At 39.0% G+C, this 21,864-nt stretch overlaps 1 protein-coding gene across 1 annotated transcript; it reads right to left on the bottom strand.

Moving 5' to 3' along the window:
• Positions 1-5,145: 5,145 nt before the first annotated feature.
• On the bottom strand, positions 5,146-17,536 carry LOC136058579 (carbonic anhydrase 3-like). The gene is made up of 7 exons (XM_065752133.1): positions 17,459-17,536; positions 17,111-17,308; positions 12,910-13,028; positions 11,010-11,102; positions 9,215-9,280; positions 6,904-7,059; positions 5,146-5,829 (listed from the first exon to the last, which is right to left on the bottom strand). The coding sequence occupies exons 1-7, from the start codon at positions 17,493-17,495 to the stop codon at positions 5,710-5,712; spliced, it is 789 nt and encodes a 262-aa protein (XP_065608205.1). The 5' UTR covers positions 17,496-17,536; the 3' UTR covers positions 5,146-5,709.
• Between the last annotated feature and the right edge of the window lie 4,328 nt (positions 17,537-21,864).

A 21,864-nucleotide genomic window follows, 5' to 3' on the forward strand; every position in this document is an offset into this window, starting at 1 on the left:
TGAACAAAGCCTGGCTCTATCCTCTTTGTAATCTCCCTTCAGATATCTATGGCCATTGATGAGAGCCCCCTGAGCCGCTTCTTCTTCACGCTGAATGCCCCAGCTCTCTCAGCTTTTCCTCACAGAAGAGGTGATCCAAGCCCTTCATCATCTTGACAGCCCTTCACAGAACTCTTTCTAGAAATGTCCAAGTCTCTTTTGTACTGGAGTGGTCAGATCTGGACACAGCACTCCAGGTGCAGCCTCACCAAAGCTGAGGAGAGTGGAAGGATCACTCTCTTTGGTTCTATTGGTGATACTTTGCCTAGTGCAGTCAAAAAACAGCCTAATACAAACTTGCTGGTGTAGCTGACTTCCCTTAGGTATACAGTGAATTAAGATGACAGAATTCATTATAGTGGTTAGTACTCTGTAAGCATTTGAAGTTGGTGGGTGTAAAGGAAACTCAGCCACAATCATTTTTCAGTAGAGATGCTTGGTGGTTTGTATACAAATCAATCAAATCATTGAGTAATCTAAAGGCGGCACATAGCCCAAGATGTCATCTCCCTACACTGACATGAGCATATCAGTACACCTCTGTGCCTGCGTGGGCAGGTTTGTATACTGCATGTGGTCACTAGGAGGTTAGGTGAGGAGAAAACAGCCTATTATTTCTGGGTTGGTTTTGGAGCTCTCCAGTGTTATATGTGGGGCTTTGAGCAAGACCAGCTCCTTGGATACTGCACTGGGAAAGTGCTAAGGCATGTGTGACAGGAATGAACTGGTTTATGCAGGAAATAAAGTTCAAAATATCTGATATCATGGGTGTCTGGTATCTATTACTGTATAACAGTTTTTCATCCCATGTTCTACCTATGTGTGTTATGTTCAGGTGATCAGCAATTTCTACAGGAATAGCATGGAATAGGCCACACCTCTTTTGTTCAATAATTTTGCTTCAATCCTTGTTTAATTAATTACTCCTATGGGACCAGAGGAAGCCTAGACTGTACTGTTTAACTCAGATTGTCTGTAACTCAGATTGCTTGTTATTTGCAAATGGTATTGGAAATAGTGAATGTTGAAGAACTAGCACCACCGTGTGGACTACAGAAAATGAACATTAGAAAGTCGCAAAAAAAAAAAAAAAAGTAGGAAAGGACTTTTGAATAATGACAATAAGGAAATACATTGTACTGTAAGAAAACATAGCAATATTTTGGTCTGTCTTTAGGTTATCTGTTAGCACTACAGTGCTATAGGGAGAGATACACTCAGAAAAGCAGGCTTTGATACGATAAAAAATAGAGTGCAAATTTCATATAGCATTAATGCTGAAACTCCATTCTCCTACACAGATGTGAACTGAGATGTATAGAAAGTGTTATTTCTTTTGTGTACAATAGTCCCCAGAGTCCTCCCAGTAATCTAGGTAGTAACACAGACAGAAGTGCTTCTGTATTGACAGAATTCTGTTTTTCAGCATTGTTGTAATGGCTCTTTTCAGATAATGCCCAGATCTTCTCTGGTGGGCTGTCTGCAGGCAGAAAGACTGCGTGTTTTACTTGCTCTGGCTCTTTTGTGATCCCTATGGGTGGGAGAGATAATATTGCTTTCCTTGGCAGTGAGTCCTGTCAGGGGAGGCATCTGTGGAGGGCCGCTGGCAGCCTCCCAACGGACCTGCAGCATGCAGGCAGCCTGCCCTGCAGCAGGAGTCAGGCATGACCAAAGGGGCTTCCAAGGGAATAACATGGGACTGTGTGACATTTATTGCAACCTATTGTATCACACAGACATTTCTGGGCAGAGATCAAACCTTCCTAACAAGATCACAGGTTTGCTTTGAGATACTTGCATTTCTATTCTGCCTTTAGTAACGAGTATCGTTTTGTCTGTTTTAAGAAAATTATTTTTTTCTGCCTTATAAGCCTCACTTTATGGGTTCAGAGGCTTTTAGTGGCACCTTTTAAGGAAAAGAGAGGTAGGAGACCTTTCTTTTTCCAGTTCCCAACACCTGCATCTTGGTTACTCACCTCTGAGGTAGGTCCTGCAGCATCTGGCAGTGCTGAGCACGCAGTGAATCATATCAGAGCCCATTGTTGGAGGCTTCACAAGAATGTTCCTACAAACCAGTTACAATAGACAGGCTTTTATGTGCTGCGACCGTTATACAGCTTACTTCTTTTTCATAAGAAACGTATGCATGCAAATTACTGTGCTAAGGAATAAGCCTGTATATAAGTGCTCATTGAAGAACAGCTCATATAAAATTGGCCTTTAACCCAAACCTGTGTGCAACCTCTCACCTCATGGAAGGTAGTTTAGCTGCTTTCATGTGCCCTATAGGGATATGAATAAACACAGAAGAAAGGCAGATAGATGAGGTGGAACACACACTGTGTAGCTTCATTTGCTGGGGACAAAAGACCTCATGAAGAAGTAAATTATTTTATTTTGCAAAGCTCACTGACAAAAATAAACATTTTCTAACAGATTACTCAGATGACGAACAACAGCAAGTACGTGTGGGAACCTCTCCTTGAGAGTCAGTAAAAATAATCCATATTCTTTTCATTTTGAAGTAGAAATGTATAACCATAACTGCTTGTATACTCAGGGTCACAGCAGAAATTTACAGCTCATCTATGAACAACCAACTAAAAAATGATCACAGCTAGTGGGAAATTATTTCAGTCAATAAGAAAAAGCTTTGAAATGGTAGAAATAAGCTTCTAATTCTCTAGTATTTGCTTATGTTGAGGTGTAAGAAACTGCAAGGCTTTCATCTGCCAAAACTTAAGAGATGATAATTTATTTAAATCATTTGCCTGCCCTGCTGAAACTAATATATGCATTATATACATAAAAGTAATGAAGGATTTAGTGCACCACACTGATTAGGAGATTTTTACAATTTATTTAATTCATCAGTACCCAGAGGCTTTTTTTCTCTGTTTAAGATAGGTGAGGTAGCAGCACCAAGAGTACACCAAACATACTACTGTTTTGTTGCCAAAGTTATCAGTATCAATACTGTCCACCAAAGTAAGAAATGCAATGGAATGAAACTATGCATTTTTTACATGACACAATCTAAAGCACATTTGCTATGATACTGACAAGCTTAAGACAGAATGGAATAACAGCAGATTCATGGGGGAATAATACATGTTTCAGACAGGATTTTCCTCTGTGCCAATAGAGAAAGCATGTGTTCGGTGTTTGAACCACAGCTGCTGTGCCAATAGCAGATACATCTCTGTCTATTCTGCCAGTCAAAAAGCAGCAGAGGAAACAGACAAACAGGGCATCCAACGTGTGGGTAGCAACTGCATAGTGGCAGGGCAACAAAGATATCATTTCACTTTAAAAGTTTTACTTTATGTACTTAAAGTACAAATGAATCAGGAAAGTTCAAAATGATAAAAATATTCAGCTCATTGATCAGTGTACTTGCAAGAATGCACAATTAAAATTCTGGTTAGTGATATTCATACATGAATCTATGACCTTGGAAAGATATGACAGTATTTGTGTACAGACAAGAAAAAAAAATTAACACTTTTTTTGTACCTGAAAGCATAGGATAAGTGATTTTGTTCTGATATAAATGTATTTTACCTCATGTCTCATGTTTTTGAGAATCTGTCTGATTGGGTCTACAGAAATCATGTTGGAAAATTAAACCAAATCCCAACAGATGAAAAGGCAGTTACTAGAATGTGTCCATCCCTGTAGCACAAGCATACCCATCAAAGAAAACAGTAGCAAGGTGTTCTAGTAAGATCTTGTTACTTTCTATCATCACTCTCTATTAGAAAAAACAAAACAAAACAAAAGAATCAATTTCTTATGTAAGTCAATTTATTGGTTCTCTGAAGACACAAAAGCTGTTAATCAAAGTGCAGACAACTAATCCTGTTTTACTGCTCCAATAACAAGAAATTAAAACATCGCAGTCAACAGCTTTTAGGTAGAAAGGCTCAAATTCTTGTCTCAGTTATTTGTGTAGAAATTTTCTGAACACTCAGATCAACTGCAAAAAATTTTACATGTAAGACATAGTATAGTAGACAATAAAAAGTTGCTTATGAACTTTCTGTAGAAATATTTTTGTTTTGAGATGTATAGTTTGAAGATCTAAGAGTCTCTGAAAATTAATGCTGTTCCAAGCGTTGCACACCTAAAATCAAAAACTGACCTGACAAATGCCAAAACATTTGTAAACAGGATTCAATCAATATGTTAGTTCTGCTAGCTTGGTTATTAAAATAAAATTGCTTTATACTAAGCAAGGTAGATTCTAATAAACTGAAATATTAAGTCTCAGTGGGAATTCAGAAATTCCTTGAAAATTTCTAAATACAAAGGGCCAAACTCCACCTTCAGATTCATTCCTGAATTCTCATTGAATTGTGCTGGTAATAACAGAATGTGGCCAATGTTGGCCTAGTCGTTGATTCATTGTCGGGACACCTCTCTTTCTAGTGAAGGTGAAAAGTGAAATAGTAAAAGATAACTGGGGAGTTCTCATTTCAGCTACTTGTATCCCTGCTTTTTTCAAATGTAGACATATTCCTTATGTAAACTGTTGTGAAGATGTTTGTTGCAATATCTCCAGAAGAACTCTCTCTCTGCCACCTATTGATAAGTTAGAGGAAGACAGAGAATCCAGAAGCTTCATACGTGCCAGCTGAACTGCCTCCCTCAAAAGTGAGAAGTCTAAACAGATTCCACATTGCCTCCAACCATGCAAAGTTACAGTAAACACTTAGGTGGTTTTTCAGTAGTAGAGGAGACAAATGACACGAGTCATCAGCAAAGGCTCTCTCCATATTCAATAAAAACCCTAAAAGGTGAAACTGTTAATATGTAAACTAAGATGCCAAAACAACAACAAAAAAAAAAAACAAAAAAACCCAACAACCCAACAAGCAGAGCATCAAAGGCAAAAGTGCATAATCTGGACACATACTAGCAGAATAGCAGCAGTAAGGCTCTTCCCTCTTAGCAAACTAAAGTCCTGCACTATAGCAGCATGATATCAGCAGTGCTCTGTGGCTGGACGGGTGAAGTAACAGTAGCAGTGAAACAAAGAAAGATAATGGGCAGCAGCAGGTCACAGCCAAGGCAACAAATGACAGCAAGATATCTTTTTTCTTCTTCACATGCAAAAGCTGAAGACTCCCAGTTACATTCCCAGAATACTATCCTGGGTAACAAACTGTGTACAAGAAAGGGAAGGAAAAAACATGGTATGTTAGAGATGAATTTATTCTTTGGATATTCACCCTGGAGGTGGGATATCTAAAGAGGATCTCTACAGTGGATGCTGTAGGGAGCGGGCATTTTACCACCTGTTCATGTACTGTTTGACTCTCAGCTACATCTACTTTCCTGAACTACTGGTTTATTTTTTCACCTCTGTTTCCTTTGAAATTCATTTTAAATATTGATATGAGCCTATTTTTCTTCAAGACCACATGGCAGAGAAATGACACTATCACAGATGCTAAAGCACTTGTGGTCAAGGAACACGTATCTCACATTTCCTCCTTAAGGTTAGTAATTGCATTTGTATCGACTATTTTTTCTGCTTTAAGAGACAGATTCAGTTTTGCCACTCATAATTTTAAGCTGAGAAACACAGATCTTTTATCCAGTAGAGGACAAAAACTAACTACACTTTAGGATACAGGGATTTTCTCTCTCGGGTTCCATAGAGCTTTACTTGAACGAGGCTCTCACAATCCTGCCCTTCACAGGCTGAAGTGGGCGCCAGTTATCAACCAGTGGGCACATGGGCTCATTCTCACCATTCTTGGAAAGGCTACGGAGCCTTGCCATCTGCAAGGAAGAAAAGTTAAAAAGTCCATGTAAATTCATCTGGAAATTGCACCTCGATGCCTAGAACAAACTGAAGCAGAAGAGGAATTTTTTTTTATACAGTCACTAAAATTACCAGTAAAGATTACTGGTAGAGATCTCTGTAGCCCAACAGCTAGCACAGTTTCTCTGGATCTTCACAGTCTTCATCAATGGATCTTTTGATCCTTGCCTGGGCTTCTTTTGGATTTTCACCTGAGCCGCACTCACAATGTCAAACAAGAGTAGGGGCTCCTTGCAGCCCTATTGGAGCTGAACTTCAGTCAGATCTCTTGTGGAAATATGGCCATCCATGAAGGAGGATGCAATAGCTGGTCTTCAGAATTATTTTTTTCTTTTTGGGGGGGGGTAGGGCAGGGAATTGTATGCCAATTGGATTATTAATCTGAAATTTCAGGCTTGCTATATATTTTATTCATAAAATAGGAGAGTGTAGAACATGTTGCATCCATGATAGGAAATAAGAATACTTAAAGTGTTTTGTTTCTTGTACATTTGGGACACAAACTCTTTCACAGTAGAATCTACAGAAGCTTGAGTCCCACTACCATGACAGTCATACCAACTTCTAAGGCCAACCTAGAATCCAGATAGCAGTATTCTCAAATTACAGATCATCTCAGAAGCATCATCAGCTTGCACATGTTGTATAAAAAAATTAGCTAGACTGAATATATGTCAGCTCAGTACAACAGCTGTCTTTTCATTATCCCATCTTTACAAAATAGAAATAAATAATTCAGCCTGCAAATCTGAATAGCCTCAAATTAAATGACAACATCCTTGCAAACGAGTGATTTTTTTTAATGTTTGTTTATTTATTTTTTTTCATTCTCTGTCTTCTGACTCTCAAAGTCACTTTCACAGTTTTATTCAGCTCAACTCTTTTGGCAGGCAACTTCTCACCTCTTTCAGCTAAAGCTTTCCTTGTAAAAAAAAAATGCAAGGTAACATATGGCTTGCAAATCATCACACTGACATGGTTTGAGACTACTGAGAACTGGTAAAGGGGTAGCAGAACTAGCTGGAATTTACCTGGTCCGGGCTGACTTCAATGGGCTCCCTCAAGAGAATCCAGGTGATGCATTCCTCACAGGGGGGTGTCGTGAATGAACCATGGTAGGTCCAGTAATCCCGAGATTTAGGGAAAAGAATTGATGGATCAAAGTGATGAAAAGGAGCCTCTTTCCCCTTACAGAAAGGAAAAACAAATCTCTGCAGTAACTCTAGAGATATACATATTAAAAAAACACCAGCAATGTTTGGTGTTTTTAAATTTCAAGATGAATGAAGGAGACCAAACTCCTTTTCTTCTTGTCAAGCATCTTCCCTGAGATAAGTAACAACTGATTTTTTACTCCATTAATACATTAAGAGAAATTACAATCTGAATTATGCAGGACCAAAATACATTCAATTGTTGCATTTTCCTATTACCTACACCCTCAAAAAATGTATTTGGGATTATAAACATTATAAAAGTTTAGCACTGGGGCACCACAGGCACTAATAGCATTTTTATCCAAAAGAATAGTGGCCAAGTTAGTGGCAATAGTGCCAAATTATGCTCTTCTTACACTGCTGTGGTGACACTCAATCTTTTGTTGGCATTGTTACACTTCTAAAGTAAAAAAACTGAAATATTCCCTGGAAGAGTACAGGACTTTGAGTGTCTTATCACTACTGGTCAATATCACCAGAATGATTCCAGACAATATTTCTCAAAAAAAGTTTTGTGCTTTTTTCTTTCCCTATCAAAGCAGATACTCAAGAGAATATCTGCACAATAGTATAATCAGATTTTCTTGTCTCCACTGCAGGGGAACAAGAACTAAACAAGGAAATTTTGTTTTCTGATGATATTTCATAGAATCTTAGAACATCCTGAGTTGAAAAGGACCTCAAAGGTCGTATTTAGGAACCAATTCTGGAAAGCAAAACCAATTCTTCTGAATTTCTGTTTCTCTGTTGGAGAATCTTCTCAAGATAGGCATGAAGAATTATCATACAAAGCAGAGTAAGAGGAGCTGAAATCTTTTCCACACATCCTTGTAGAAAATACTGACAGAAGGAAAAGCATCAAAACTTCAAATGTGTCTTCCTGACAAATTCAATATGAGTTTGCAAATAACTTCACCCAAAAGATTGTGCTTTTCAGTAAATACAGTACAGTGTCCAAGAAACTCCTCTGCCTGTAATAAACTGTAGCAATTGAGACTGCATGCAAGATAAATACACTGATGATACCATCTACTAATCTGTTCTGAAAAATAGCAGTCTTGATACAATATATGTTACAATGGGAAAAAAGCTTTGAGAAATAAAATGCAAGATGTGAGTGATTGTAGATGTATCCATTTTTCTCTGCTTTTCTTGGAGTGTTTCCTTTTCCAAATCTAAATCATAAAATATCTGTAGGATATGTTTTTCTGATAGAAGTCATAAATTCTGCCAGATAGGCAGTCTTGGATAGAATGTAATGGAGTACTTATCACTACTACCTTGTTGTCACTATATGCTACAGTGCTAATTTATAAACTTTTTATCACCTGTGATATGTAAATCTTCTGCATGTAAATGGACAAAAATTGACACAGAGGTTATAAAAGCTGAAACTATATTATGATATTATTAGACAAAGTAGGAGGAGAAAAGGGTAGGGCAAAAAAATGACATTCAATTCTCCAGGAGAAAGAAATAAATTGTATATGAAGACTAAGAAAAGGCTGAAAAATGAAAATTGATTAACACTGATTTAGTAGATAACAGATTTCAGATTCTGATCCGTGCATCAATGGCACTGTGTACATGCTTAAAGTAAACGCAAGAAATTCTTCTAAATTTGGAAGAAAATGCATACAAAGTTTGTAAAATTGAGTCCTATTAATCTGGCATTATATTCAACATTAGTTAAAACTTTTCCTTTTAGCATCATAAGAGTCGTGAAGCTTATCAAGAAGTACAATGCGAATGTGTACCTAGGAGTTAGGTTGATGTTATATAATGATGTTAAGTAACAATAGAAATAGTGATGATCTTTCCCTTCAAAGGACTCTCTTCTGCACTTTTATTTATGTACTAAGTATGGAACTCTGTCCTTAGGTATGCATCTATTTATGCTGGATCGACAATGCCTGCAAGGTCCGAAAAACATCCTCTACAACAGCAGGAATAATTACAGAAGTGGAGAATTACATGATTAATGAAGTGACCCACTCCCCAGACCAATCACCTCTGCTGCTAATGTTAGTTACCAGAACAATGCGAAAAAGAATGAATCTCAATTTCTGATTTTTGTTTCTGTTGCTTTTCAATTGCATTATAATACAAAAGATTGTTTTAATACCTTGGTCTTTATGTTATCAATTTCTTCAAGAATTCTCTTCATTTCTGGTTTGGGAGTTTTTCCAACCTGTAATGTAAAGCAACAGTACTGTATTCTTTCATCATGTTCCACAGTATATAAAAGAAGTTCCATACATCACATTTTTAAGTTAGGTAGCAGTAATGTCAGAGCATCAGATAAAGGCAGATATAAGTACAAAATTATGTATGTTAAAAAAAACATAAAGAAAGGCAGACTCAAGTAACTGGCTTTGCCATTCAAAAATGTGTTTTAAGACTCTACTGGGCATCTCTCACTGTCTGAGCAACAAACTGCATCCAGATGGTGTCATCCAGATCCTGCTGAGCCCTCCAGTCCTAGGCTCATGCTCTGAAAGCAACCCACAACCACTGTGAGTTGTATGATGTTCACTGAAATGGTGGTAGTCTGAAGAGTAGACTGCTTCTGCAGACACAAAATATTCCACAATGCATCTGTTGTCACATCAGACTTCATGTAAGACATATTTTAAAGCTTTGGTGTCACTCTATTGCTTATGCTCATGATACTCAGCATCTGCAAAAATGTGGCTCTGCATCCAAGAAGAATACAGTATGGAAGGGACATGATTTTATTGCCACATCTTTTTCCAAAAACAGGTAAAATTCAGTTATTCAGGAGATAATTCAAACTGTTCTGATCACAGGACATGATAAACCCAGAGCAAAGCAATGATTCCTACACTGAAGAGCAAGAAGGAAACAGGCAAAGAAGCCAGGGAAGTTACTTCTGTGGTCTTTTTAGCTGTTCTTAGCAAGACCAGTAGGAACTCAATATAACTCTGTAACTTGTGTTTGAAAAGATGAAGTTTTAAACCAGAATAAATAAAAAGAGATTATAAAGGAAGAATTACCAAAGGATATACTCAGTCAAGAACAGATGCTGAAATTCTATCACTATCAGTTTAAACTAACTTCAAGAAGTCAAGCTGCTTTACAGTATAGCAGAATTAAAATAATAATTTCATCTGTCTAGAGACACTGACAAAATGAATTACGTCCACTTGCTGTATTTGTATGAATGCAACTTAGTAGTGATGAGGAAGTAAAAGAGGAGCTATTTTCTGACACCATGCTGGAGTTGCAGATATGTGATAACCACATAATCTGAAGATTGTGTGAATTATCCTAATCAGATTTTTGCCTGTTGGTGTTTCTCAGTGTTCTAGACCACCTGCAGATTTGATAACAGGATTCCTTCCTTCCTTCCTCCCTCCCTTCCTCCCTTCCTGTTTATTAACAAAATCAATTATAAAATACCAATATTGCAATATTTTTATTAACCTGCTGTATTTCAAGGTTAAAAGGTGCAATGAGCTCCTTTTATCATCAATTCTTTCAGTTAGTCTTTTGGAGCAGGCTCCTTGAATTCCTTTTGACTCCCAACTCATGTAGGGTTCAATAGGACACCAAGAAGTTACTCAGTCAACGTAACCTTTCTGACTCACTTTCCTCACTCAGTACAAATCACAGCAGAGAGCTGAGCAGCTATCAGGGATTAAGTCAGCAAGTGCCCTTGGAAGCTGTGTGTACCTTGTTCAGTACTACTGTGATATTCACCACTAGTGTCATAAATGGTATCTTAAGTTTGCTCTGAATGTAACAGTGCATGGAATCTAAAGGACCCAAGGAGATGTGAACCCAGCCTGAGCAACACTTTGAATGTCTTCCTGTAAAATTATATAAATCAGGGATAAATAATTGTAAAAGATTGAAAAATACAGAAATTATACAAAGACTGAATATTTGTCACTTACTTTCAGAAATACGCCCACAACAGCCACACCATCAGGTTGTTTCAGAGCTCCAGCAAAATTGCCATGTTTTGGATTCCAGTGTACCAGGTGTAACTAAAAATCAGTAACACTTCAGTTGTAAATGCAAAAAAACGCCAACAATGCAGTACTGCAACCTTACATTAATTAACCTTACATTATATTAAGGACATGAAAAACTATTTTCCCATGCTTCCATGTGCTCACACTTTCTAAAAACATCAGCTTGCATTTAACTGAAGCATGAAGGAAAGGAAATACCTTTTAAAAGTATGTCAGACAATCCAATTATAAACAGTTCAGCCCAAGCATGTGACATGCATATGTGCAGTGCATAAAACACCTACTGACATGCACTTCACACAAGCAGATTTTTAGATCTTCAGGTTATGCAGATATCACCTCAAGGATTTACACTGGGTTCTATCCAGTACATTTGATATTGCTTTGCATCTCTTACTACTGTCTGCACATCATACCAGAGAGCAATAGAGATTCTAACTCAGCTTTTCTTTCTCATTTCTCCTTTCAGCAATATTGTACTTTCATTATATACTTCAAGTTTTATATCTCCTTCGAGAAAATCTCCAGTGCCTCCGGAATCACAAAATACGCCATGTCTGGAACATAATACTGTACAAAGTCAGATTTTGGTGCATACCCTGAATGCAAATCTTTAGCAGGTTTATTTATTTATTTATTAAGCACAGCATTCTATTTTATTTCTCTAATAACAAAATGAAATGTATGTGTTGCTGTTTCTTTTCCCTTGAGAACAAAGATATAATTGCTAAGGATAAAGGGAGAGAAGACACACATCTTTGGCCACATCCTGGCAATATTTCCATACTTTTCAGGCATCCTTCCCTTGTCTTGTCGTGAAGAAGCAGAATTTGTTTAGTCAGCCACCGAAAGTAGAATATTAATGCAGTTTGGCTGTGGCTGAGGAATAGAGGAAAAAAAGAGAACAACAAGAAACATCGTTCACAGTCATCTCAGCGATGTATGTGCACGCTGATCCTGTAAAAATTCTGCCAGAATTTTATCCTATGATAGGTGTGAGAGCCCCTGAAAGCTCTGCATCTAAAGGATGAGTTATGTGTATAAAATCATTGCTGCAGTCTTTATCTGTGTACATATTGTTAGACTATTCTCAGATGAGATGGAGAAAGGAAGTAACACTCGCTAGTAATTCACTAGCACCACTAGTGAATTCATTCATATTTATTAACTGGAGGAGTCTTCAGGGCCTGAAACAGTCCTTAATTTTAGCAACTTTGGACAGTATTGGCAACGTAGTTTATATGTAGAAAGTAACGACTCAAGTACCTCTATACTTTAGTTCCAGAAATTAGATACAGAGTTTTGTTAAGTGTTGTAAGCAAATCGAAGGTACTCTACCAGTCCTAATCAGCTTTAAAGTAGATTCAGTTTTAAACATCAGCTTATTAAATACACTTTTAACCAGATTTTCTGGTCATTAGTAATGCCTCCTGAAACTAACTTAGTAGTAGGAATTATTCTAGAAATTACTAACAGACAAAAAAAAAAATCAGCAGAAAACAGAGCTTTCTATTTGGAAATCACTTCACCCTGAATATTTTTTAAACATTCTGCAAAAAGAAAAAAAAAATCTCTCTCTCAGTGAATCAAATGTCACGTTAGTATATACTTGCAAAGATATGTTTGTTGCCAGACACAACAAATCCCACTGCACAACAATGAATATTCATAGGTTTCATGAACAAATTATGAGTAAAGCAGATTTTAGAGAAAAAAAATCAAAGGACAGCTGTGTAAGAATGGTTAATCTGTTAATCCATTTGAATGCATAATCACATTCCAGTTAGTACTGAACACTACTATTAAAAATAATTCCTACCTCTGCTGCATATTTCACCCCATCTATAACATGCTCAGAGCCATGGTCATCAGCGGAACCCCAGTGCAAGTGAAGCTGTCGCAGCCTGTAGGCTCCTGTGAGCGGCCCACCTCTCAGCACTGCAAGTGATAACCTGCATCAGTGCCAGCCTGCTACATGGGGGGACACACGTTCACCATATGGGGACATGTACCTTGCAGGTACATGTAGCAAGTCTGTAAATCCAGCTGGTCGCAGCAAGAGCCACAGTACTCACCAGTGTGTAAGACTGGGCTGAGTTCTGTATAACTCAGGACAAGTACTACTTGAATTGCAAACTGTACAAGCTGCCATACAACAAGAACAGAATCAAAACTCAGCTGCCCAGCAAACCTTTTTCCTCTGGGGTGCCTTACAGCTCCTGTTGTGGACAGAGAGGGATGGTATTCATAGCTGTTTCTTTTCAAGAAAATGGCCTGTTGTGAAGTGGTTCGGAAAGTGCTGTGAAACATACCTACAGAGTAAGACCTGCACACTTGTTAAAATTCAGTCATTCTAAACTTGGAGGCTTCCAAGAAAATAATCTTTTTTTTTTCTTTTTTCAGTGAAGGATAAGAAGAAAGTTGAGCTCAAATGAATTAAGTGTTCTTGAGCAATCAAATACTTTAGTCTGCATTTGGCCACACCACCAAAGAAACAAAGAAGCCACCGTTTCTGATGTTCTTAGGCAAATCATGCTCACCACATATCAGCAGTTCACATAAACTCTGACTTGCAAAACACCATATCTGCTCTTTCAGCTTGAGGATTTCTTTGAGTGGGGACTGCTTATAGGATAAGCTTTCAAATATATTTCTCCTTCATTACCTAACACAGGAATGAAATGTGTTCCCTTACACGGAAAACTGATAATGCAGCTCACAACAGCAATGCCAGAAGACCTCGTGTAAATTGCATTCAAGTTTGGACTTCTAACAATAGCTTTGAAGTTCAAAGTTAACATATTTAAAATCTCCTGTATCTAATGGTGTCAAATTTATCTTTGATATCATATGTGTTGGAATATATACAGATGCACTCAGCACAGAGCAAAAGGTTTAACTTTGCAGTTTCTCTTTTTAGTTGTCATGTGTCATAGCCGTTGACAGGGGATGGAGGACAGAAACAAAGCACTGCTTCAAGTTTTAGGCACGCACTCTTCTTATATTTTGAGTTGGTAATACATAAATTACTGTAACTAACTAAATACTGTAGAGAAACTTCAGTGGAAGACGTAATATATCACAATATTATTTTTCTTATTTCACTTTTGAATATAGGAAGAACAGGGCATAGACTCCACAGCCTCAATTCTTAAAAGTATTTTCTGGCCATTTTACACTGGAACCAATGTAAGGCAGGAACTTTCTTTCAGGAGGTGAATTAGGGTGTTCAACCTACATTTACAAGCTAAATCAATACCAGAGTTACAAACTCACTTAGCAGTGGCTTCTTACAAATAGCACTTTCCAAAGCTCAGATACTGTGCAGCACATGGAAAGGGAACCTCGTAATGGTCTGTAAACCTCTCTAAAAAAAATAAATAAATAAATAAATAAATAAATAAAGGTGTTCTTAAAACTAGGTTTCTTTTTCTAATTAAAACTGGATCTGTGCCTACCGAGCTCAGCTGTTGCCATCATGGAAGCCAACAAATGAAGGCAGCAAGTGTTTTTGAAAATATCACTTTTCCTGTGGCTCTTTAGAGCTGTCAAACAATGTATTTGATTCCAAATAGACAAACCTCCAGGAAAGGAGTTTCTGCAACAGCCTGCAGAAAAGTTAGTAACAGGAACACTGGGATTCCAGCAGAACAGAGATAATGGGGAGGGAAGGGAATGGAGGGAAGACGATTTACAGGACAGGCAGGAAGGACTATGCCAAGGGCTGCACCCTTCTTGACCAAATCAGGGACTTTCCCCAACACAATTCCCTGGGCAGACAACTTCTTGAGCATCCTCCTAAATATTTCAGCTGTTAGTAATCTGCAAAGATTTGTGCCGTGGTATCCATCTTATACAATTATTGTGAAAGAGTATTCTATTTCATAACAAAAACGTAGTTTATTATTTGCCTGAAGCCTCTGTATAGAAACATCAGTAATGAATATTAAAGCACTACAAAAATACATGACAAAGAGATGGTCCATGTCCTAAATGGTTTGGATTCTATCTGTGAGATGTGGAACAATAACTGTTAGCTGTAATGGCAAACGAGGGAGTCTAGGAAACAATGAGCTCATCAGAATAAACAATAGTGATTGTAACCTTTCAAAATACTGCAGATGTATTTCCTTAATTAAATAGCTTACTAACAACAGAATTCCAGTACAAATACCATCAAAGCTGATGCAGAAAACATACAGTGGAAAATAACACAGTTTTCTTTCTTGCTAGAGGCCAGATCAATATTGCATTCTCTTGAGATGTCTTCAAATTATATGGCACTGTGAATTTATTTTTCACTTTGACTGCTGCCGCCTGTTTTGCATTCAGAACTATGTGCTGATATAGTTTTGGAATCTAGTTTTGAACAGTTTAACTTAACAGGTGCAAGACCGGTCTCTCAATCAAATAGCAATGCCACCTCATAGCTTTTCAGACTTCTGCAAAATACAGGGAAAAGAATCAACTCAAATGTCAAAGTTTGTGTCAAAAGAATTGAAACTCTTCCAGAACTTTGGAATTGCCACTCAAAGTACATGATCGTGGTCATTAAGCTGTGTAGTTTGCATGCTGCATACTTAAAGTAGGAGTAATGCTTTCATAGCACTCTGTTGGTGACAGAAGTTTGATGACAACTCTATTTCCACTTAACTGTATTCAGTTACTTCCTTTTGAACATACAGATGTAGTCCTGCAGTTCACACAGGAAAAAATTCTGCAAACACCTATGGCATTTTGCTTAAACAGGCACTGTGAGCTTTGGGTTCTGTTCACTTGCTTTGTTCTATGAAATAACACTGTTGCACCTGTTTTCAGATTATATTCTTCTCATTTTACATTTCTTCTCAGTTTACACATACTATAAAAACACTATTCCATATAGTATATAAAGATATGCAATATTAAGCTTGTCCTGATGTTAAGCTGCTACTGCATTAGATTCAAAACATTTGCAAGTTGCACTGAGTTTCTTTACAGACTGAAAAGGCTGAAGAGAAGGGTTTAAAAGAACTTAACTGTCTTGAGAAGTGTAAGCTCTGGGTTCAGGACTTTTGATGCAGGAAGAAGTAGCACATGTGCATGAGATGGGGACAGAAGTGCTTGTACACGTTGTGCAGTGAGAATTAGCAAACGAAAGCACAGACCATCAAGAGAAGACAAGGCCATAAACAGCAAGGGATGCTTCCTTTTGCATTCAAGCAAATAACTCCTTGCAGATTCTTATAGGTAATGGTAAATGCATTTGTGATTTAACCACCTCCATTTCTCCTACCTGGAACAGTCAGTAAAACCTCAGTTTTGGGTAGCTGCTCAGTCCAAAATGATGTAGGTGACATTTGGCAAGATAAGTTCCAGATTAAAAGGCTGACTACTGTGATTTAATGGTAAAACAGCAGCGATGTTTTCAGAACTAGAAAAAGTAGCCAGAGGAAACCAAAGATGAGGACAAGCATGCAGAAGAACATGAGTATGGATGAGATAACTTCCTGAGAAAGAACAACCACAGTGTCCAAATGCTCAAATACACTGGGACACTGAAACTCCTAGAAACTGAAATAACCTCATGGCTGAATAGAGCAATCACCAACCTGACTGTGAGTGCTTGAACCAAACAGAAGAAATCAACATCAGTCTATGGCAATGTATCAGTTTTTTTGTTTTCAAAGTGTCTAAGACAATGCATGAAACACTTCTGGATGAAGTTTTCTCACTTTACACAACACCTGGGCCTTCTGTGTCCATGCTGAAGGTTACACGGGGAATGCAGTAGTGCTGGCTGCTGCTAGGAGCCTGCCTTCCCCACTGGATCTGCTTACGGCTGTCTGTGCAGCTGCAGCCCCTGTCCAACCTGTTTTATAACCTAAACATGGCAAGACGCACCAAAATAAGTGCTAGGACTACCTCACCTATACAAAAGTCTTCTTTTGTGTGGGCTGCTTATTGTGGGAAGCTTTGATTCCGAGCACTTCACAAACCTTCATTCTTTCTATCCCCCCAAAGGCAAAACAGAAGCTGACCTGATCTATCAAAAGTGTCATCAAAGACAACCCTGCAGGTCCGCCCGTTGTTCAGGATGGTTTTAGCTGCCCCGGGATCGTAACTGGCATGCCAAGAAGAAAGAGAAGAGTCGTGCCGCACGTCTTTGCTGTTGATCTCAATGGGCGACTGCTTGTCTCCTTTGGCCATGGGGTAGTTCTCATGCCAGCGCTCAGGTCCTGGTAGAAACACAAGGGATGGTCACCGACACCTCCGGCCGGGCTGCGTGACCCCCAGCCCCAACGGGTCACCCCCATCTCACCCGGGCATTTCATCCTGAAAGAAGCCAGCAGACCCCGAGCCCTGCCCACCGCCGCGCTGCCCCTCACCGTTCTCGCTGTCGTAGCCCCACACGGACTGAGCCATGGTGCCGCTGTCCGGCCCCACCTCAACCCACGGCGGCTCCGGCGACGCGGTTCTTCCGTTCCCCCCACCCCCCTCCCCGGAGCCCTTTTATCGCCCGCCGCCCCACGTCACGCCCCGAGAGGTGGGCTGGGGGGGAAGGATGGCAGCGGGAGGCTGCGAGGCGGGCAGGGCTGGGGGCGGGCTCGGCTTGGCCGGCACCGTGCCCTTCCTCTCCCAGCTGCGGGCGGATGGAGGGATGCCGAACGCTGCCTTTTGTCCCTCTCCCGTACAGCGTGCCCTGCCCCGCGGAATCTGAGCGGCAATATTTTCCCGTTTGCAAGCAGCGTCACTGATTGGAAATGTACGTGGATGAGGCCGGGCAAGCTCCCGGCGTGGGCGCACTTCAGAGTTCTGTCTCGAGTGGTGACTGCAGATATTCAGGTTGATGACTCCTAAACACACTACACCTGCCTGAAAGGCAATCTTAGACTACAAGATCATGTCACCAGCCTCCGTCGCCTCCAAAATGAGTGCATTCCTTCCTGTTTGGTCAAATTCCCATTTGGCTTTGTCCACTTGCTTCTCACGTATGGAGGGAGCTTCACATCAGATGAGTACAAAAATGCACACTCTTGCTGGCAGAACGTGGATCCTCCATTCCCTACAACTCTGTTATCTGCTAACCTCTAGCAGCAAGGAGCATGCTTGAGGCCGCACTGCTGAGATTCAGGTGTTGGGAGGAAACTGAGCCACAGCTGGATATTTCAGCAAGCATTTGTCATGTCAGGAAACTTAGCAATTGGTATTTTGGTTAGGAAATAAAGCTGTTTTCCAGGTGACGGAGAGTTAGTAATCACTGTGGTGATAGCTGGTTTTATCCCTACATTTCTGTTCAATGGTCAAAGCTTTTCTTTCAAATTCCACCTTCACTACAATCTCCTGTGACTTTGGCACTCCATGTTATCACTATTGCAGTCATTATCTAGCTCAAGCTCAATGCTACCTCTAACTGCATCCCTCAAGCTAAATAATATCTCAAACTAAGTGTTTGAGGGTCTGCCAAGAGCTGTTGCAAACCATGGAGATTCCCAGCATAACTGCAGTGAGGTTACTCGTGAGCTTAAAACTGCACCTTAAAGACTGCACAAGTTGAAAACTCCCTGTACTGGTGGGGTACAGGGAAAAGTTAGAGATGGTCCCACAACCATCTAGTGGATAAAAGTTCCACATATGGTTTACTTACATTGCTAGGCTAATAAATAACTGAATTTGGACTCTGTTCAGTGTCACTACAATGATTTTTCTAACTTGCTTAGTTAATTCTTCTTGCTCTGAGATTACTCATAGTAGATACCCACTTTTTGACAGGAAGGTAGGACAGGATCTCCCACTTAGGAATCTGCTTCTGAGAAGATTTATATAGAGCTTTGTATAAAAAGTTTTACATATATATAGATCTTTATATAGAGAGGAAAGATTGAAAGTGATGAAATCCTAGAAACTTACATGGTATTGTAAGAATGATGACCAGTATCTTTAAAGATAAAAGACATGCTCGTTATCTATGTGACTTAAAAGATGTAGTTCCTCCTATCTTCCTTAGAAAATAAACAGATAAATAAGAAAGCAATAGAAAGTTATTTAGAAACAGTAGTGCGGAAAAAATATATCTTTTCACGTCAAAAGAAAAAAATAAAAAGAACTCTGAAGTAAAAGAAAATGTAATCTTTTACTCTGTCATCAATCAAATGGATCATGTTGCATCTGTTTGCAAGGACAGGCATGTAAAGTTGACACCTGTTGCAATTTTAATTGAGAAAGCTTAGACTTTAATCCTTTCCAAATGGTTTCTACTTTATCTTGCTGGACAGAAACATTTGCGAGCTCATGAAATTCTAATTGAAGCAGCTTATTTTCTTTCTGTATAAAGAGACAGTTTTAGTAGTCTTGATTATTATAGGCTCAGAATTTTATTCAGCTTCATACACGCACAAGGAGTGCTTATTAGGGCCATTTAGAGGTGTAACTGGAGTTGTATGAAACAGGAAAAGGGGCATGTGAGTCCTTCCCTAGTGTTTTGTTTCCTTGTCCTACATGAGAATTCACAAAATCTTTTCTATTAAAGAAGCCTATATCAGCAAAAGTCTTCACATTTAAATTTTTCAGTGAGCTGGTCCTGTTGCACACACAAGGCCAGCTCTTCTGTCAGCTTCAGCACACATGAGGCACTGACTTACACATGTAAATAGTAGGATCAGCAGTGTGGGTGCTTGGAGTCAGCCCCAGACACTGAGTCATATCACAGCATTTCATTGACTTTGTGTTGTTATTCTTTTCCTTTTGCTTTCATCATAAAGGTAGAACTGAAGGAATATGTAGTATCTTTATCTGCATTAAAAGGTAATCACAGTAAAATGCTTTTTTGCATCACTTAGGACCTACTAGTACTAATACTTTTGTATTTATCCAATACTGGCACAGAAATTCATTCTCATCTAACGTGCATAACATCACTTTCTCTAGGAAGCAATTGTTTCTGTCACATAAAGCCACTATAATTAAGGAAAGCCCACAGTTTTAAGCACGAAAGAAGAGCAGTAGTTCCTAGTGCATTCAAAGCTGTGTTGCAGTAATTTGTTTCGTTTTTCTAAACCTCTGTGTTTAGAGAGCCAGCATGCCTCTGAAATAGCAAAACTGAGAATCTAACACAATCAACCTCTATCACCCTTGAAAAACGTCAGGATTTCTGCAAACCTGGCTGCAGTATGCCACACCATCAGTATGATAGTAATGAAAGTATCTTCACAGTATGTTGCAAACTTCTCTTTGCAATAAGAGAACTGCACATTCAAAGCAGACAAATACCTGCATCACATCTTCCTGTAACTGAAGAAAAACACAGTGGGATGAGGTGACCAGAAGTAAAACTATTTGCTTCAAACAGTAGTTGTAGACATGCTCTTGTCTGCAGTTGATACTTAACCACAGGACCACACAGTTTACTTAGAAACTTGTCTGAATAAATAAAGCGCAGTAGTCCTGTTTGATACTTGAGACAGTAAACAGTTCATCCAGAAGAGGACTTTGACATTTGTCTCCCAAATGAAATACTGAAATAGAGGACCAGTACTGATTAATATGCTTTAGCAATAGGGCACTTTCTGAGGGATGTGCTTCTGCCCAGCAAACAAAGACGACTGAGTTCATTTCACTCATGGAAATACCTTGCCTGAAGCCAAAGGCACTTTGTTTGAGTAAGGAAAGGAAGAATAAACAGAGCCTGGAAAATGGCTTGGAGTCTGGAAAATGGCTTTACTCAGGGCACAGAAAGCATACATAGGAGAAAAGTGAGTTACTTTCTCCAGCTCTGGACCTCACCAGCCGTGGTGACCAATACTTTGACATAACTAGAATGACCAAAGTGCTGTCCCACCTCAGAATACCACTTCACAGCAGTATCCAGAAGCCAGAGTGACAGCTAGAACTGGCTGACTGTAAGGGGACCCACAAAGGTAAATATGCTAGCAGGATGTAATTCAAGAGTTCCCCTGCTCGAAGATAAGCTTTCCAGGTTCCACCGTGCTTAGGGCTATTTCCCGTGGGTGATTTCATGCAAAGGGCTTTACCAGACAGAGCACAGAGCGTGCCCGTGATGAGCACATTGTTAAATAAGCAAAAGCATTTACGCAGCCCCTGTGGCCAATCTAAATATAAAATATCTTCCATTATATTTAATAGCTTGTGGAAGAAAACAATACAACATAAAGGAATCTGATAATACAAAATATGGAAGGGGCAGCCATATTTTTTGACATATTGCACATTGCATGCCAGGCAGTGCAAGAAAGGCATGTCACTCAGTGCTTTTGATTGAGGGATGCCATGCTGGCATGCTGTAGCCAGAAAGCCAAATTGTCATATGCCTTCCACTTCACTGAGATGCCATGCTATGGAAAACATTGTAAGTATGAATGGAAACCCCTATTAACAGCCAGAACTATGTAGGAAAATCTGCCAAAGGAAAAAGAGAAGGATATTGGGTCAATTTTGTTGTTTTTTTACAGAATGAGATATTTAGCTACATTTAGATTATTTGATGAAAAGCAGAATCCAGCACATACAGGAAAACAATAGTCTTTTTTTGTGTGTGTGTATTTCCATTTCAGGAGACAAAGTAGTTCTGCAGTCTTCAGTTCAGAATTTGCTTGCAAAATCCCATCCTTCTCCTGCTGTGGTTCAGAACCTATATTACCATTTGCAGGACTCAGTGTTTAGTCCATGTGAGGCAATAAATGTGAAAACAGCAAAACAGAATTCAAATTTGGCAAAAGGAACTTAAACAAGTTTTTCTTGCAGCAGTCAACTAAAATGAATGTAGACTTAAACTCTA

This window comes from Cyrtonyx montezumae, unplaced genomic scaffold, assembly GCF_038088225.1.
Source record: "Cyrtonyx montezumae isolate F1298 unplaced genomic scaffold, pur_monq_1.0 scaffold_8, whole genome shotgun sequence".
NCBI lineage: Eukaryota > Metazoa > Chordata > Aves > Galliformes > Odontophoridae > Cyrtonyx > Cyrtonyx montezumae.

Coding starts and splice junctions, on each gene's coding strand:
- LOC136058579 (XM_065752133.1), bottom strand. CDS start 17,495: ATGGCTCAGTCCGTGTGGGGCTACGACAGCGAGAACG. Junction 11,103..12,909: donor GGGTGAAATATGCAGCAGAG/GTAGGAATTATT, acceptor ACTGATTTTTAG/TTACACCTGGTACACTGGAA. Junction 9,281..11,009: donor TTGTGGGCGTATTTCTGAAA/GTAAGTGACAAA, acceptor TTTACATTACAG/GTTGGAAAAACTCCCAAACC.